We start from the raw sequence: 14,525 nt of genomic DNA, 5'->3' as shown, positions 1-14,525 counted from the left end.
CTCAGTGCCCACATGGAGTCAAGGCATGTGTCAAATAATTAGCTTAATTTCCTCCTCCCAAATAAGAGAGATCGCATTAATGAATAAAACAATGCATAGTACTCTAAACCTCCAAGCAGGACATTAGGTGTTAGTAATCATATTATAAGAGTCCTTTAGCACCTCTGGCTAAAATATGGTTGGGTTTCCTTATTTTTTAATTTCTCTACCATCAGTTTCTATAACCCATCTATCATCCAATGCAAAAGCAAAAGACAGAGTGACTTCCACATTTCTCAAAGTTTTTCACGAAGAGAAAAGCAAGGCTTTGGAGACCCACAGAAGTGTAGTGTTTTTTCTAGCATGTGCTTTTGGTGCTATCAGAAATAAGACCTCCTACAACAACTACTGGATCATTCTGCTGACATTTTGGCCATTGCTTAATTAAGTTAATGTTCTAACGCATGGAGGGAAAAATCTTTCCTTACCAATGACCTACATGTTGAAGGAAAAAGGTACTTCTGTTGTTTACCTCAGTAAGGAACCTCACAGTTGCCAGTGAAAGGAAACAGCCCAACCTAGATTTGTTTTAATTTATTGGCACTCCTCACTGGGAAGTAGCATTGCTTTCAAATCAGTCTTGATGTAGGACTTCCTTGTGACTCAGCCTTCCTAGCCTGACTACATTACTTCTCACACCCCAGCACACAGTCCAGAGTAAGGGAGAGACTGGGCCAGTGGAAACTCGGCCGGCCTGGAGTCAGTTCTCTTTCCCAGACTTACATGGGTTCCCAGGCTCTACGAGCCATCTCTTCTCAGGCTGTGTTGTGGTAACATCCAGGCCCCACGCCGCATTGGCTTTCAACAGCAAAGATCCTTCTTTTTCTCACTCACGCTATAAGGCAGCCATAGGCTGGCTCTGGTTGATCCAAGTGGCTCCTTCCTGCCGAGATCTAGACTGAGAAAAACATCCCCTTCAACAAGGATGTGCAATTGTTGTGACAAGAGAGAGGAGAGGGCTGGGGAGAACCATGAGATGGCTCGGAGAGCTTCCACTCCGTCCCACTTTACGGCATGTCTGCTCATGTTACATTCACCAAACAAGTCGCCCAGCAGTGGGCCCAGATGTATGATCCCTTTATAGGAAGCCAGAGTGAACAATTGGGAAAGTAATACCTTCTGCGGCAAACCCCCATACCCAAACTCCATATGGCCAAGGAGCTTGACCATGTGGATTGGCTTAGATCTGCTCAAACAACTTTTTCCTGTCACGTGGGCTTAAGGTTAAGGAGGGTTGTTCCCCCAACACACAACTGGGAGTCCATGAAGAGAATGAGGGAGAACAGTGACTAGATTGAAAAATAACATCTTTCCTAGGTCTTTGTAATCAAATAATCATGTTCTAAATCAAATCAGACAGCGTCTTTTAAAGATTCCAAAGTGAAAACTGTTAATATCAATATTATGTGTTATGGGGGCAGTGTAGGTGGAGGAAATCTATTTTGCTATAAATTGGTTTTCAGAACTCACAGTTCCAGTGAAAACTGTAAAATCCAAATTCCAAGAGCAAATATGGTACAATATTTGAGGCAAAAGAAAGTGAAAACTTTTGCTCTAATGTCTTGTCTGTGTTAAACATACGAGCCATCTTCACTCAATGTATAATATCCCCTCCTGAAATCAAGCCAGGGGGATTTGATTCTAAAGGATAGCACAAATCTGATTTTCGTTATATCCATCATACCCCAAATTTAAATGTGCAGATATAGTTCTATATTCTAAATAGGAAGTGACTTTTTCCAAAAGCCTAGCCTGGAAGGATGTCAGAAAACTATCCAAATAAAAATCAAATTCTATGTCTGTATATGAAAATCAGCTCCTAACTCAGCTCAAATACTTCTGGATTTCCACACTGGAAATCAGTGGATTTTCCTTGGCTGCTGAAAGCCAATTTCTTGGCCTGACTTCAAAGTTAATGGGTGTCTCTAGAAGTCCCCCAACACCAGGCTTTTTTTTTTTTCCTTTTCTTTTTCTACTGAAATAGTTGTGTTTTGAGGAGTGGGCTCTGGCTAGGATTTATGAGTTGACACCACTCAGATTTTTAAAAGACCAGCAAGAAAACCATTGACAATCAAAAAATTGATTGCTGGAGTTACTGCCACACAACCTGATCATTTTATTGCATAATTTTCCCTCCAGGCTCTTGCATACAAAAAAGGAACCTGCTGCTTCAAAGACAGAATAATTCTGAACCTAGATTCAATGAGTTAGACTCTGGCCATTTACCTACCTAAGGGCTATTCTCTATTTCTCCATTCTTCTTCCCTTGATCTTAGGCAAGGTTGGCAACTACCACACCCCCCAAAGTATCATGATTAGTCTAAAGTAAATATCCCATTTTTTTCAACAATAATTTGGGAGTAAGGATGTGACCGCTTCTGGCCTGTGAGATGTATGCTGAGGTAGGAAATCAAATTACAGAATTTCATTAGAAACAAACCTTTTGCTATGGCCAACCTTCCTTTTTTAAGACATTAGGTTGAGGATGTGATGCCTGGAACTGTGGCAGCTATTTTATATCCATGAGATAACAAATAAAAGGATGAAAGCCATCATTCCCAGAGCCAAAGGATAGAAGTAGCTCGGGTTCTTAAGGACATTGTGGAGCCATTGAATCAATCTTAGAACTTCCTACTCTCAAACTGGTTGTTCTATATCATTACTAGTAAAGTCACTATTAAGTATTCAGTTACTGATACACAACTCCATCCTCCCAGAAATGGCTACTTACCTGTGCTATGACTTAGGCCAAGTCATTCAATCATTCAGATTCTTCGTCTCTAGAATAGGGATAATGTTAATTACTCTGAACTCTTTAATAATTCAGTAACTATTCCCTGAGATAATATATTAAAAATACCTTGCATGAGGTCTGTGGTAAGAGGTAGTTATTAATATCATTTCTAAAAAGTGGGCATGCTCATGTTGGATAATTCCTCATAATTCAGGCCCATGGGAAAAAACAGCTCTCATAATAGCACAATTAACAACACTAGTATTAACTGAGTCATTGTTATGGGTCAGACACTGTTCTAAGAACTTTATGTGCACTGCCTGATTTAATTCTGCAAACAACCTTCTGATGTGTACACTGTCTGGATCGAGAATTGAGAACACCCAGGTACAGAGATGTTGAGTAGAGACCTTGGTCTAGAGCCTCCGTAAGGGCTGGAGTAGAGACACAGGGCCAGGCAGGCTGGAGCCGCAGGCTGCTCTCATGAACTCTATGTCAGATTTGCCTGCATTTGAGGCTGACCCCTGGATTGTGGGGGCAGAAACCTTTTTTCAGAAATGCAACTGAACTGAATCAGGCCCACATGTGGGAATCCATGACCGTGTCTGACCACCAGTCCCCAGTATGTCACCTGGCTTCAGTCGCAGCCTGGTTTCCCAAGATGGGCTGGGTCAGAGCCTGGCAGCCCACAGCAGGAGAAGCCCTCCCACAAACACCTGTGGCCCAGTGTTTTTCTTCTTTAGATGGGACAACTCCACTTGTCCACTGTAGCTGCTACCACTCCTTTGGGTCTTCTGGTCAGTCTCCGCTGATCTTACATGCCTTCTTCGCCGCCTTCGGACTTTTGCGTGAATGACTCCCCAACCTAGGTCTTTATCTTCAAAGGGAAGATGCTAGAAGTCCTGTCAATAGGTTATAAAATGGAAGGTGGGGAGAGATGGCTGTGATTTAGTTGCCATATTTCGGGGTGCTCCCTTACATTGATTTGTTAATGGGCACCTTCCTGCTTTGCCTGACAATACAGAAATCAGGGGTCCTTCTCGATTTTGATCACTGGGATCATGTGCAAGCCAATGGCATATTCTGCATGAAGGAAAGGAACATAATTTCTCCACAGGCCTACAGGTGTTTCTGGAAATACCTAAGCTCCCTTCCCCCACTCCCTGATGGCAAGAACGAGATGCAGAGGAAGCTGGGGGGTCCGGCACCAGCAAAGACCAATGCAAAGATGCCTTTGGCTCTAGAGTGCCTTCCTCTGAGGCAGAGGATGACAAACCTATCATCCAAAGGGCTGGGTAGTAAATGTTTCAGACTTAACAGGCCACATGTTGTCTCCGTTGCCTGTCTTTCATCTTTTAAAAACATTTTGCAGCCCTTTAAAAAAAAAAAAAAACTGTAAGATCCATTCTGTGCTCGGGGTTGTGCTGAAACAGTCTCTGGGACAGATTTGGTAGTCGATTGCCAGCCCCTGTCTGAGGAAACAAATTTTGGAGCCTTCTCCAGGCCAATTAAATCTGTTGCAGGGATCAGTGCAAAGCAGGAAATGGTCCAGAGGTGACTGAGGCACAGCACAAATGGAGGGAGGCAATGCGAAAGAGCAGAATTTGAAATCAGAGTGCAGGTGAATTGGACCCTTCCACCCAAACCCCCCATTACTGGCCATCCCTTCTCCCCCACAGACCTTTAGCGGGTTCTAAGCTCACCAGGTACGTCGCTGGGGGCCGTCAGGAACTTCGCCATGGTTTTCTTGCCAAGTGCCGTTTTCTTCTGAACTTCAATTAAGAGACAAAGGCAAATGACCGGCCCTGGGGTGAGGTGGGAAGTAAGTCAAGGAGGAGGTCCCGTCTGGGAAATTCAGCGTGGACTTCACGCTGTCTTTTCCACAAAGAGGACAGGTCTTCCCAGTTGCATGCAGCAGAAGGTGTCCTTGTCACCGACTCTAAGGCTGGACCTTTAAGGAAATAACGACTCCTGATTTTTATACAGGCCTGGGGTAAGTCACCTTGATGGCAGGCCAAAGAGGCGGGGCTCCTGGAATGGAAATGGGCGGAGCCTGCTGTCCCTCGGAAGGACTTTCTCTTTCAGCCTTGTACCTTGCGGAGCACGATTTTTGCTACTTCCAAGTCAGCATATTTGGCATTTTTTTTTTTTTTTCAGAAATTGGCTGTTTGAAAGCACACTTTGCATCCTTCTCAAAGATGTGCATGGGTAGAAATGATCATTGGGTCACACCTGTAGCACGTGGACACGGGGGCCACCAGGACTCCCCCTACTTTATAAAGCCTGTTTTGGGGAACGTGTGTGTTTTTCTTTTCACTGTCTTATTACCTGGCAAAATAATCCAGGTGGTGTGTGAATCACCAGTAGAGGTTGTAAAGTCCGAGGAAGTAGACTCAACCTTACAAACAGTGGATCTCACCGAAGGAGGAGATGCCACCCCCGAGCCCACAGAAGTAAGACTCAAAAGAGAAGAACGCAAACCACCAAGAACCCTCCTGATGACGTTTCTCAGACAAATGGTAAGCCCCCTGCTCCCAGCAGGGAAAGCTGGAATCCTCAGATCAGCTTCTGAGAGTGAAGGACCTGTCTCAGGTGGGGTGAGACGTAACTGTAGGGGGTAGAGAGATGCACTGGTCATCAGTCCTGTGCAGGGAGATAATTCCCTTTCCTCCTCCTGACTCAGTTTATTGCTAATGCTCCTTAATCTTTCCTTAACTCCTGCTAACTTCCTTTTTAACAAGGAAAGACCTGATCTTAGGTCCTGAGCTTTGGCACAAGCAGCATCCACGCAGAAGTTAATATTGCTCGCTTTCAATTTAATTTATTTTTAAAGTTTCCTTCTGTGTATGGCAAATGATATTGTTTTTCTCATTATGGTAATGACATGCAGTTTCCTTTGAGAATACATTTATTTACATAAAGAACATAAGGCATTGTTTAAAGGACTAGGTAAGAAATAGGCCAAGTTATATATATTGATGTTGGAAAAATTCTGGAAGTGATGTGTGAGTGACACAAACTTGGACAAAGCCGATCTAAAAATAATTCCAATTATAAAGTGACAACATAATTTTCTAATCGTGGACACGTATAACTTGGTGAATTTGTCATGCTTTTAGCTTGCATAAAATGGAAAGAATGTGGGCAGATGTTTTTTGGTGTCTCTGAAGTGTCATGTACATTAAATAACAAAGCATCCAAGAACTTAAATAATATAATGCAACAAAACCCAATGTGGTTGGAAGACAAAAAGCAAAAGCCCATGCAAAAGGTCATCGGTTTAATTCTCTTTTAATGAAAAACAAGACTTTCATTATAGGGCACCATTATCTTCAGGAGTATTTGGGAATTTAATCCTTTGAGAAAGCAGCCCTCCGGTTTCACAGGCTCTGCCCAGTAAGAAATTCTTTCTAGTCCACCACACAGCATAACATAACATAAAACCCTTGCCAGTGGGAGCTGAGGCATATAAGAAATGACTCTCTTAGAAACTGTCAACAGGAATCATTTTCTTTTGTCATCGGACTCTCGGGGAGTAGGAAGTGTAGAGTCAGTAGTGAGCAGCCTGCATGGCTGGGTCCCCATCTATGCTCCTGGTCATTAACTCTGCGTTTCGGCACCGAAAATGGGGATCAAGATCTGAGATTTTTCAACCAATTTTTACACAATGTCAGGAAAGAAAAGAACATTTGGCCTCTTTCTGGCAACCCAACTACATTACAAACGGCATCCCCAAATAGCTCGTCATGACAGTGAGAGTGATCCAACTTCCCCATTCCTGGGTGGAGCTGAGAGCACCACCCCCCTCCCCAGCAAATAGTACGACTTTCTCTTCCAAATAACCAACCTGAGACTTCTTCGCTTAAACACAAGAGAATGTAAGAGCCTCCAACTAAAGCACGAACAAAGTCTAAACCACCCACTGCATCCTTTCAATTCAAATCCTTGAATTCTAATGAGGTCCCAGATTACTCCAGTTCACCCTCCAGAGCTATCCTTTAGAGGCCTCTGGGGGATATTTTCTAGCATTAGAAACGGGTTCCTCAGAACAGATGGGGGAACGAGTTGGAAACGAAAGAGTCCTTTATGCTTGAATCTCCATAGGACAGGGATGGAGGTGCAAGGGGGCACATCTTCCTGGAGCAATCCTCAGTGCGTTCGTAGCATCCGGTCTACAAGGGCCATCGTTCTAATTATGTACCATCTGTAGAAAGGGTTACGCCTGGGAGCTTGACCATGATTGCCCTCAATTAATGTTCAAACTCTAAACTCCCATGATTTAGGGGATTTTCCCTAAAAATTCTAGATACCGTAGTGATTCTTGTCTTGCAGTCTGTTTTGTTTTCGTTATAACAATATATTACCATTGTGAATAGTTCAAATACACAGAAAACGTGGGTCTTCCATTTCATCACTGATCCCACGACTCCGTGTTACCACACCCAGCTCACTTGTTTATGTCACTATCCCTGTGGGTATTTGGTGGTGTAACCCTGATATGACCCACCCCATTCTTTATAACAATCATGGAATCACATCCTCTGGATTTATCATACTGGGATTGATGGAAACTGGATTTGTTTCCAACTCGTTGCACTTCATTTGGTCATTCTTTCAACAAATGATTACTGAGTACCCATTGTATCCCATACATTGGGATATAACAATAAGTAGATGTGGCCCTGTCTTCACAGAAAATAAAACCCAGTGAGCAAAACATGTTTACGTTGAACTCTAGGCCATATGCAGTGAGCACACACCGTGGGTCCCAAGCACATGATCTCAGGTCCTTCACTCACGAACCTGACGAACATTCTTGCACACCTACCTTTACGCACATGTGCTAATATTCCCACAGTGCGCATTCCTGGAGTTGGCTGCAGCATTTGTCTTCAGGAAACACTTTGAGTTCACATATCATGACTTCCAAAAGAATTTAAAGTCTGGATTTATGCGGGAGAAGATCAAACCAAACCAAATCCTCCTCTCAGGGCTTGAAACTCGAGACAACATCCGACTCATCACTGAGCTTCTCCTTTTTTATTTTTTGAGCCAAATAAGTGAACGTTCCAAATTGATTTTAGATATTGTTAGCAAAATATAGTTCTTTTCAAAATAATCGATTTAATTGAAGAGGAAACTCAACTGCAAATGCATTAACCTTGTTTTGTGATCAATATCTCCATTCATCAGCATTGATTTCCTACCTCTTTACCTTGGTCTCTCTTAAATTTCTCTCAGAAAACATATTTTGCTGTCCCATGGCAATATGACTCACAGTTGCATATTTAAAAAAAATAATAAATGCATTGCCCAATTTATTTCCAAAGAGATTTTTTTCTTTCCAGAAACTAACCTCTCGTTAAAAAGTAGAAGTGGAAAGACTATCATTTTGCAAATAATCTTCTTTCAGGAAAAATAAGTATATTTTAGGAAAAAATAGAGTCCCTACGTCCTCGTACGGCATCGGACACACATAGATCTACCACTTCACAAAAATGCTATGGGCTTCTATAGATCTTCAAAATAATTACAAGGAGTTGCTAAGGCATCTGTCATGCCCTAAATAGAAAAAGATTCTTATATGTATTAATTCAAGTGTATGTCAAGAAATTGGATATTTGAAGTGCTAGTATATTTTTATCAGGTGAGTAGGTGGAGAACTCTATTCATGTGCCCACAAACCAGGTAGGCAGATGAAACCATACGGTGGTAGATAGAAATACAGATATAGGTTTATAATTTGTCAATATTAATAGCACCCTGTACTTACAAAGTGCTTTCCTCCTCTGAATCATTGTTGCCTACTGTTTCATTTAATCCTCCTCCTGTCTCTTTCCTTAGACCATTCATTTTGTAAGAAGCTTTTTGTTGGAATAATGTTCTCAGGCACAGAGAAGGACTGTGAGCTTTAATATAAGATCCGAATGCGGATAGGGCCAGGAATCACAGTCTTCCGTTGCTTACCTTCAATCTATAAATCTAATAAAACCGATTGAAATATGCCATCTGGAGGAAAAGGGAGGATGGTTTGTTATGGCGATCGTAAAAGAAAAAAACAAGAACAGGGATCTTCTAGCTCAAGTTCTCAATCTCCTGTTCTGCCCCGAGACCTGACTATGAACACAGAGTTGCTCTTCAGGTTTCTGAAAATCACATTTCTTTGGGCAATTCCTGTCTCCAGAGCAGCTTGCTTTCCGTTCTACCTTGGCAGGGGATTCTGTGGTCACTTGGCACTCTCAGTTAATAATTACAGTAATGATGATAATAGCTAGTGTTTATGTATCATGTGCCAGTGGCCTGGCCAGCACCGTGCTAGCCTAGTGCATGCCTTAGCTCATTTATTAGCCTAAAAACCCCAACAACACATCCCTGCCCCCACCGTGCAGAGAGGGCATGAAGGCTCGGGGTACTGAAGTGACCGCTCAGGGTTACAGAGCTGGTAAATGGCAGCACCATCACTCAGACTCTGGTGCGTTTTGCTGTTAGAGCTCACGCCTGTACTTAGACGTGACTGTGCCTTTCTGGGCTCCCGGCAGCTGGTTTTCCTTGAGGGTACGTGGAGGTAGAATAGCCCAAACTCCATTTTTGTGATTCTCCTGGTAGTGTTTCCGGTGCTCAGCTCAAGTCCCTGAAATTACAATGAGGCAAGAGAGAGGAGAATTAACACATGACTGTGTTAAGCTGGGAGGGATGTTTTCTGAATTTACTTGTCACTAAAATGAAATTTGCTTTGACTGTGTCGTTTTGTCTGACAGTCCAGTTCTGTTTCAGTTGGGCATCTTGGTAAAACACGAAGGTTGGACCCATAGCCTTTGTTGATTCTGGAAATTTCTAGCAGGTTCATTTGCTTGGATTTGTGTAACCATGAGGCTGACCTAGTCAGTCCTGCACTTTCTTTTTCTAAATGTTCTCAAGCAAGGCTGGCCCATCTAGAACAATGCAGAAGAACCAGAGGAAGAAAAAAAGATAATTGAAAGTATCTTCCCAATTCTTCTTTTAAATCGCAACTTTGGTTGGATTAGATCTCCACCAAAAATATGCTTACACTCCTCTCAAAGGAATGAGAATACCCACCCAACATTTCCACTAGAACTTTGAATATCTAAGTGATACATGTTGGAGAGGGTTCAAATGCTCCTCAGAGTATCGGAATGCGTGACACAATAAAGAAATAAAAATGGCCTTATAAACATGCAAAGCTTAGATGTCACAACCAGATTCCAACCCAACACTGCCGGCTGGGTACCCTGAGATGCTTCACCTTTTGCTCTCATGAATAAAAATAAGCCCCTGGAAGAAATTTGCTCAGTACTGAACTAGAAAACCTCTGAAGTTCCTTCCTTGGTAGCCTTCAAATTATTCTTTAGGGTATTAGGTAGTCCCTGGAAAAAAAAATCTGGGTTCCTTTAAACAGGAACTTGATTTTTGACAGCTGGAGCAAATGAGCTTCTGTGGTTATGGTCCTTTGAATACAAAGCCCAACATGAACTATTTGACTTGGTCTCTGAAAGAGGACACAGGAGAGAGTGACAGAAAACAAAGAGGAGAAGGCAGGGAGGGCCTTCAGAAGACCCTTAGTCTAACTCAGCATGCAGTTACCTTTGCATATATACAGCTTTTTGTGCCTCAAAATGAATAACAGAGGAAAATCCTAGAAAAGCTTGAGAGAGTCTCTTTTTTAAAGAAGAGGAAGTTGAACTTCTTTGCATTGATCTCCCTGACAGCCGGAGGGGCTGTTCTCAGGATACTAACCTAGATCACTGCTGCCAAGAAAGCCTTCTGATTCAATCCAAATTCTCCTCCAAGGGCTCGGAAAGACAGGGAGGGGAAGAAAACAGATTGCAACCTTCAACTGGCAGAGGACCTAAGGGATATCAAATTGAAACCACTAAAGGGAAGTTAAAAATCTCTCTCTCTCTCTCTCTCTCTCTCTCTCTCTCTCTCTCTCGGACAGGAAGGTTGGCCCCAGGAGCCATGCATGCCCCTTGATCTCCGTTCAGGTTTAGCTTAAAAAACCATTTTGTATGTTTGTTTGTCTGGTTTTGCCCCTCAGCACTACCCGAAGGCCAGCTAGTGAGGATGTGACACCATAGTCTAAAGGACACTAGGAAATGTGTTTGGGTAGGAAAAGGCTCTTAATGATGGCCTGAATTCTGGAGGCCAGAGAACTGGCAAATGGCAAAACCCTTTGGACGCAATGAGAGGCTGTCAGAGCTGGTTACAGGGAGAGAAATAATAACCAAGAGAGTCAATTTCTTTTTCTAAATGTTCTCAAGCAAAACTGGCCCATGTAGAACAATGCAGAAGACCCAGAGGAAGAAAAAAAACATTTTCCATCTAAATGGATCTAAAGTGTATGTAGAGGACAAACCTATCCATTTTGCCTCTGGGCTGAACACCTTTGTGAAGCTCAAGACCGTGATGTCCCTAAGAAAAGCTCATGGAACTTCCAGACACCAGGGGGTTCAGGCTGAAGAAAGATTTCTTCCATTGCTAACATTCAAGAAGCATGTATCAAGGTTCTGCCAAGCTCTGTGAAGGTTGTTTCGGAGGTAGGACAAGATCTAGAAATTGTCATACTGCCTTAAACTGTTGACAGTCCTCATCAAGACTTCTCAATCTTAGCAGCACCAAGTAATATTTAAGGATGAGCCTGGTTGACCTCTGAGGAAGGGCATGTTCCACAAACTTCCCTATTTGAGATGTATGAACCTCCAGCTTATCCAGGCCTTTATTATCTTTCCTAATCAGGGGCTTTGTATTAGATGCTCAATTAAAAAAAAAAATGTGTTCACACGCACCCCTATAAAAAAAAAATGTGTTCATTGAATGGTGCCTCCTACCTTGGAGGGACAGTATGGGGAGGCGGTTAAGAGTATGGAATATGACATTGCTCGGTATCAGATCCGGACTCCCTAACCTGCTAGTTCCATGATGCATGCTGGTTTCGCTGAGTTTCCATTTCCCTGCCTGTAAAATGAGGCAAATAAAATTATTCTTCCATCTTAAGCTTCTGCATGATGAATAACTGAACTAGGTAGGGAGGGTTATTATCTCATTGAACACACTGCCTGACCCTTAGTAAGCACTCCACTAAAAATTAGCTTTCATGAATAATAATTTTTATTGTCTTTACTAATATGAGTACCATACCTCAGGTTACAGAGACATATAATATTAATCAGTCAAAAATTATTTGAGTGCCTTGATGTTTTTACCTGTTCTCAATGCAGGTGTTAGAGCTTCTTGCCATCTGTTGGCAGAACAGCTAAGATCATAACAATGGGAGCTGAAGTCTTCCTTTTGCCTCCCATTGCTTACCCCCTGCTTCCTACACTCCCTGTGGAAGTGGAGGAGATAATGAACAATGACCAAATATGTGGGAATTAAACCCGAGGCAACATTGTTGCTAAGAACTGGACAATTCATTACCAAATTTCTCAGGTACTTTATCAAACATTGGGCAGAGAGCATTATTGAATTGACCGTTGAGACAGCAGACCCCAGTATTGGTCTGCATTTGTCTATGCCAGTTAGCTTTAAAAAGTGATGCTTAAACTCAAGTATGCTTCAGAATCACCTGGAGGGCTTGTTGCTCAGCCCCGCTCCCCACCCGCCCCTGAGAGTTCCTGATTCAGTAGATCTGGCGTGGTTCTCAAGAAATGGTATTTCTAACAAAATCCCAAGTGATGCTGAGGCTGTGGCCCTGGAATCACAATTTGAGAACCCTTTGTTGAGCGTATGCTTTCAGGAGCCAAAGCTGTGAATTCAACCCAATCAGCACTATCCTGATACCATGGGCCACAGCAGTCACTAAAAAGGAAAAAAATAGGATATTCAGTAACCCCCACCTCTCTGTGAGGAGAAAAAAAATACAAGGAAACATCCACCACCTTAAATGTTACCAATGGAAGTCTACCGATGGTTTAATTGTTCATTCATTCAACACATCCCACCACCTCCTGGTTCCAACATTGGCATTTTGGTCACCGTTTCTTTATCCCAGGATTACCTACTCCCAGGGTTTAAGAGTTCCATTGTTGTTGTTATGTGGGGAAGCCAACACTTGACTATAATCGGACTCTGGTTACAAACCACATGGAAATTGTGTATCTCGTGAGTAATGTGTTTCTAGCGGGTCTTCCATTTGTCTCGACCCTGACTCTCAGTCATGAATGACTGAGGTCATCCATTTCAGAACTCCCTGTGCGTTCTCCACGTTGCTGTGCTCATGGTAGCTGAAAGGCCATTGTCTGTTTGTTATTGTAGTCAGTGAAAGGGGATGGAGGGACCCCCCACTCAGAAGAAGTAAATGGGAAGGACTCGAGCTGTCAAGTAAGTGACCTGTGAGAGCTGCTCGGTGGGGGGTTGGGCTTGCATGTTCTCCCTTCTTTCCAGCTTAGTTGCCAATGCAATTCTCAGCCACAGACAATCATTTACCATCTCTAGGTTAAGCACCTGCTGTATGCTAGGCACTATCTTGGGCTCTGCAGATATATGCATGAACAAGCTTGAGTTTCCTGGCTCTTGCATGTTTAACCAATGTTTTTCCCTCTTCTCCACCTGGCGGCTCCCTTCCTGTCCTTCAGGTCTTGGGCTAAAGGTCACCTCCTCCAAGAAGTAGATGTTCTACTTCTGTCCATCATCAGTGCCTCTTGTTCTTTTACTTTGTGGAATTGATCACACATTGTAACAAGTCATTTGTCTATTAATTATGCTTCCTTTACCCCTTCCTTTCCGTGTCTGGGGCATCTGTGGAGCAAGGGAGGAGGCTCTTTGATTTTTCTATCACATTGCATAGTGTCTGGCATACAGTAGGAGCTCTTTCTTGAGAAAAAAAAAAGGGGGGGGGGTGAAAGATATGGGATCCCATGGGGTTTTTTCCATTATTTTCTCCATTCTAAAGAAACCTAGCTATGACATTGTTATAATGACACAAATCCTTTTTTTAATGGGATCGTCTCATGCTCAACACCCCATTTTATAACCCGCTTGCTTTCTTAACTTAGAAATATAGCTTCACAAAAGTGTCCTCAAATATTCTTCTACTGATGTTTGCAATACAGAGAACAGGTTAAGAACATGAGTTGCAGGCTCAGACCACCTGTGTTCGAACCCTGGCTCCACTCCTTTTTATCTGTGTGATTAAAAACAGCTGACCAAATCTCTCTATGCCTCAGTTTCCTCATCTCTACAATGGAGCAAGGAAAAGTACTGCTTCGTGGCATTGTCCTTCTTTATGTGTCAACACATGTAAAGCCCCTGGAACAGTCCTAGTACCGCAGACCCAGTAAATGTTCGTTGCTATGGAAGCCACACGGGCTGCCGTACAAACGACCAACAGACTCAATGGTTTAACAACAGAAATGTATTTTCTCACAGTTTTCTATGAAAAATCCAAGATCAGGATGCTAGCGTGGTTTCTGGCAAGGAGAGCTCTCTTCCTACAAGAAAGAGCTTTCCTACAGCTGCTTTCTGTTATGTCTTCCCATGGCGGCTCTTATAAGGACACTAATCCTATTGGATGAGGACCCCAACCTATGACCTCAATTAACCCTAGTTACTTTCTTACTCCAAATACTTTCACACTGCGGGTTGGGGCTTCAACACAGGAAGCCATAGAGGTGGCTATTAGTTTGTTACTATTACTGTTATGCTACTGATAGGAAATTACCACACTAGTGTATTGTTCATAGCACACAAATGGACAGCAATGACTATAAATAATTTATTATATTTCTATTTCTAT

At 42.7% G+C, this 14,525-nt stretch overlaps 2 protein-coding genes across 10 annotated transcripts in view; both read left to right on the top strand.

The window, feature by feature from the left end:
- CYP24A1 (cytochrome P450 family 24 subfamily A member 1) overlaps positions 1–14,525 on the top strand; it is a 344,657-nt gene that overhangs the window by 142,027 nt on the left and 188,105 nt on the right. The window lies entirely within an intron of this gene.
- BCAS1 (brain enriched myelin associated protein 1) overlaps positions 1–14,525 on the top strand; it is a 93,415-nt gene that overhangs the window by 69,596 nt on the left and 9,294 nt on the right. For 2 of the 9 annotated variants that reach the window (XM_082743082.1, XM_082743077.1), the window contains 2 exons: positions 5,119–5,292; positions 13,046–13,111. The exons of 4 other annotated variants lie outside the window; for them this stretch is intronic. In XM_082743082.1, coding sequence (XP_082599208.1) covers positions 5,119–5,292; positions 13,046–13,111 — 240 coding nt within the window. The remainder of the gene's footprint in view (positions 1–5,118; positions 5,293–13,045; positions 13,112–14,525) is intronic. 3 more of the 9 variants (XM_082743079.1, XM_082743076.1, XM_082743078.1) reach the window with 2 other exon arrangements.

The sequence above is a fragment of the Mustela nivalis genome (assembly GCF_964662115.1).
Source record: "Mustela nivalis genome assembly, chromosome: 8".
Taxonomy (NCBI): Eukaryota; Metazoa; Chordata; class Mammalia; order Carnivora; family Mustelidae; genus Mustela; species Mustela nivalis.
Note: the sequence above shows the minus strand (reverse complement) of the source record. Positions and strands in the feature narration are given on the sequence as shown.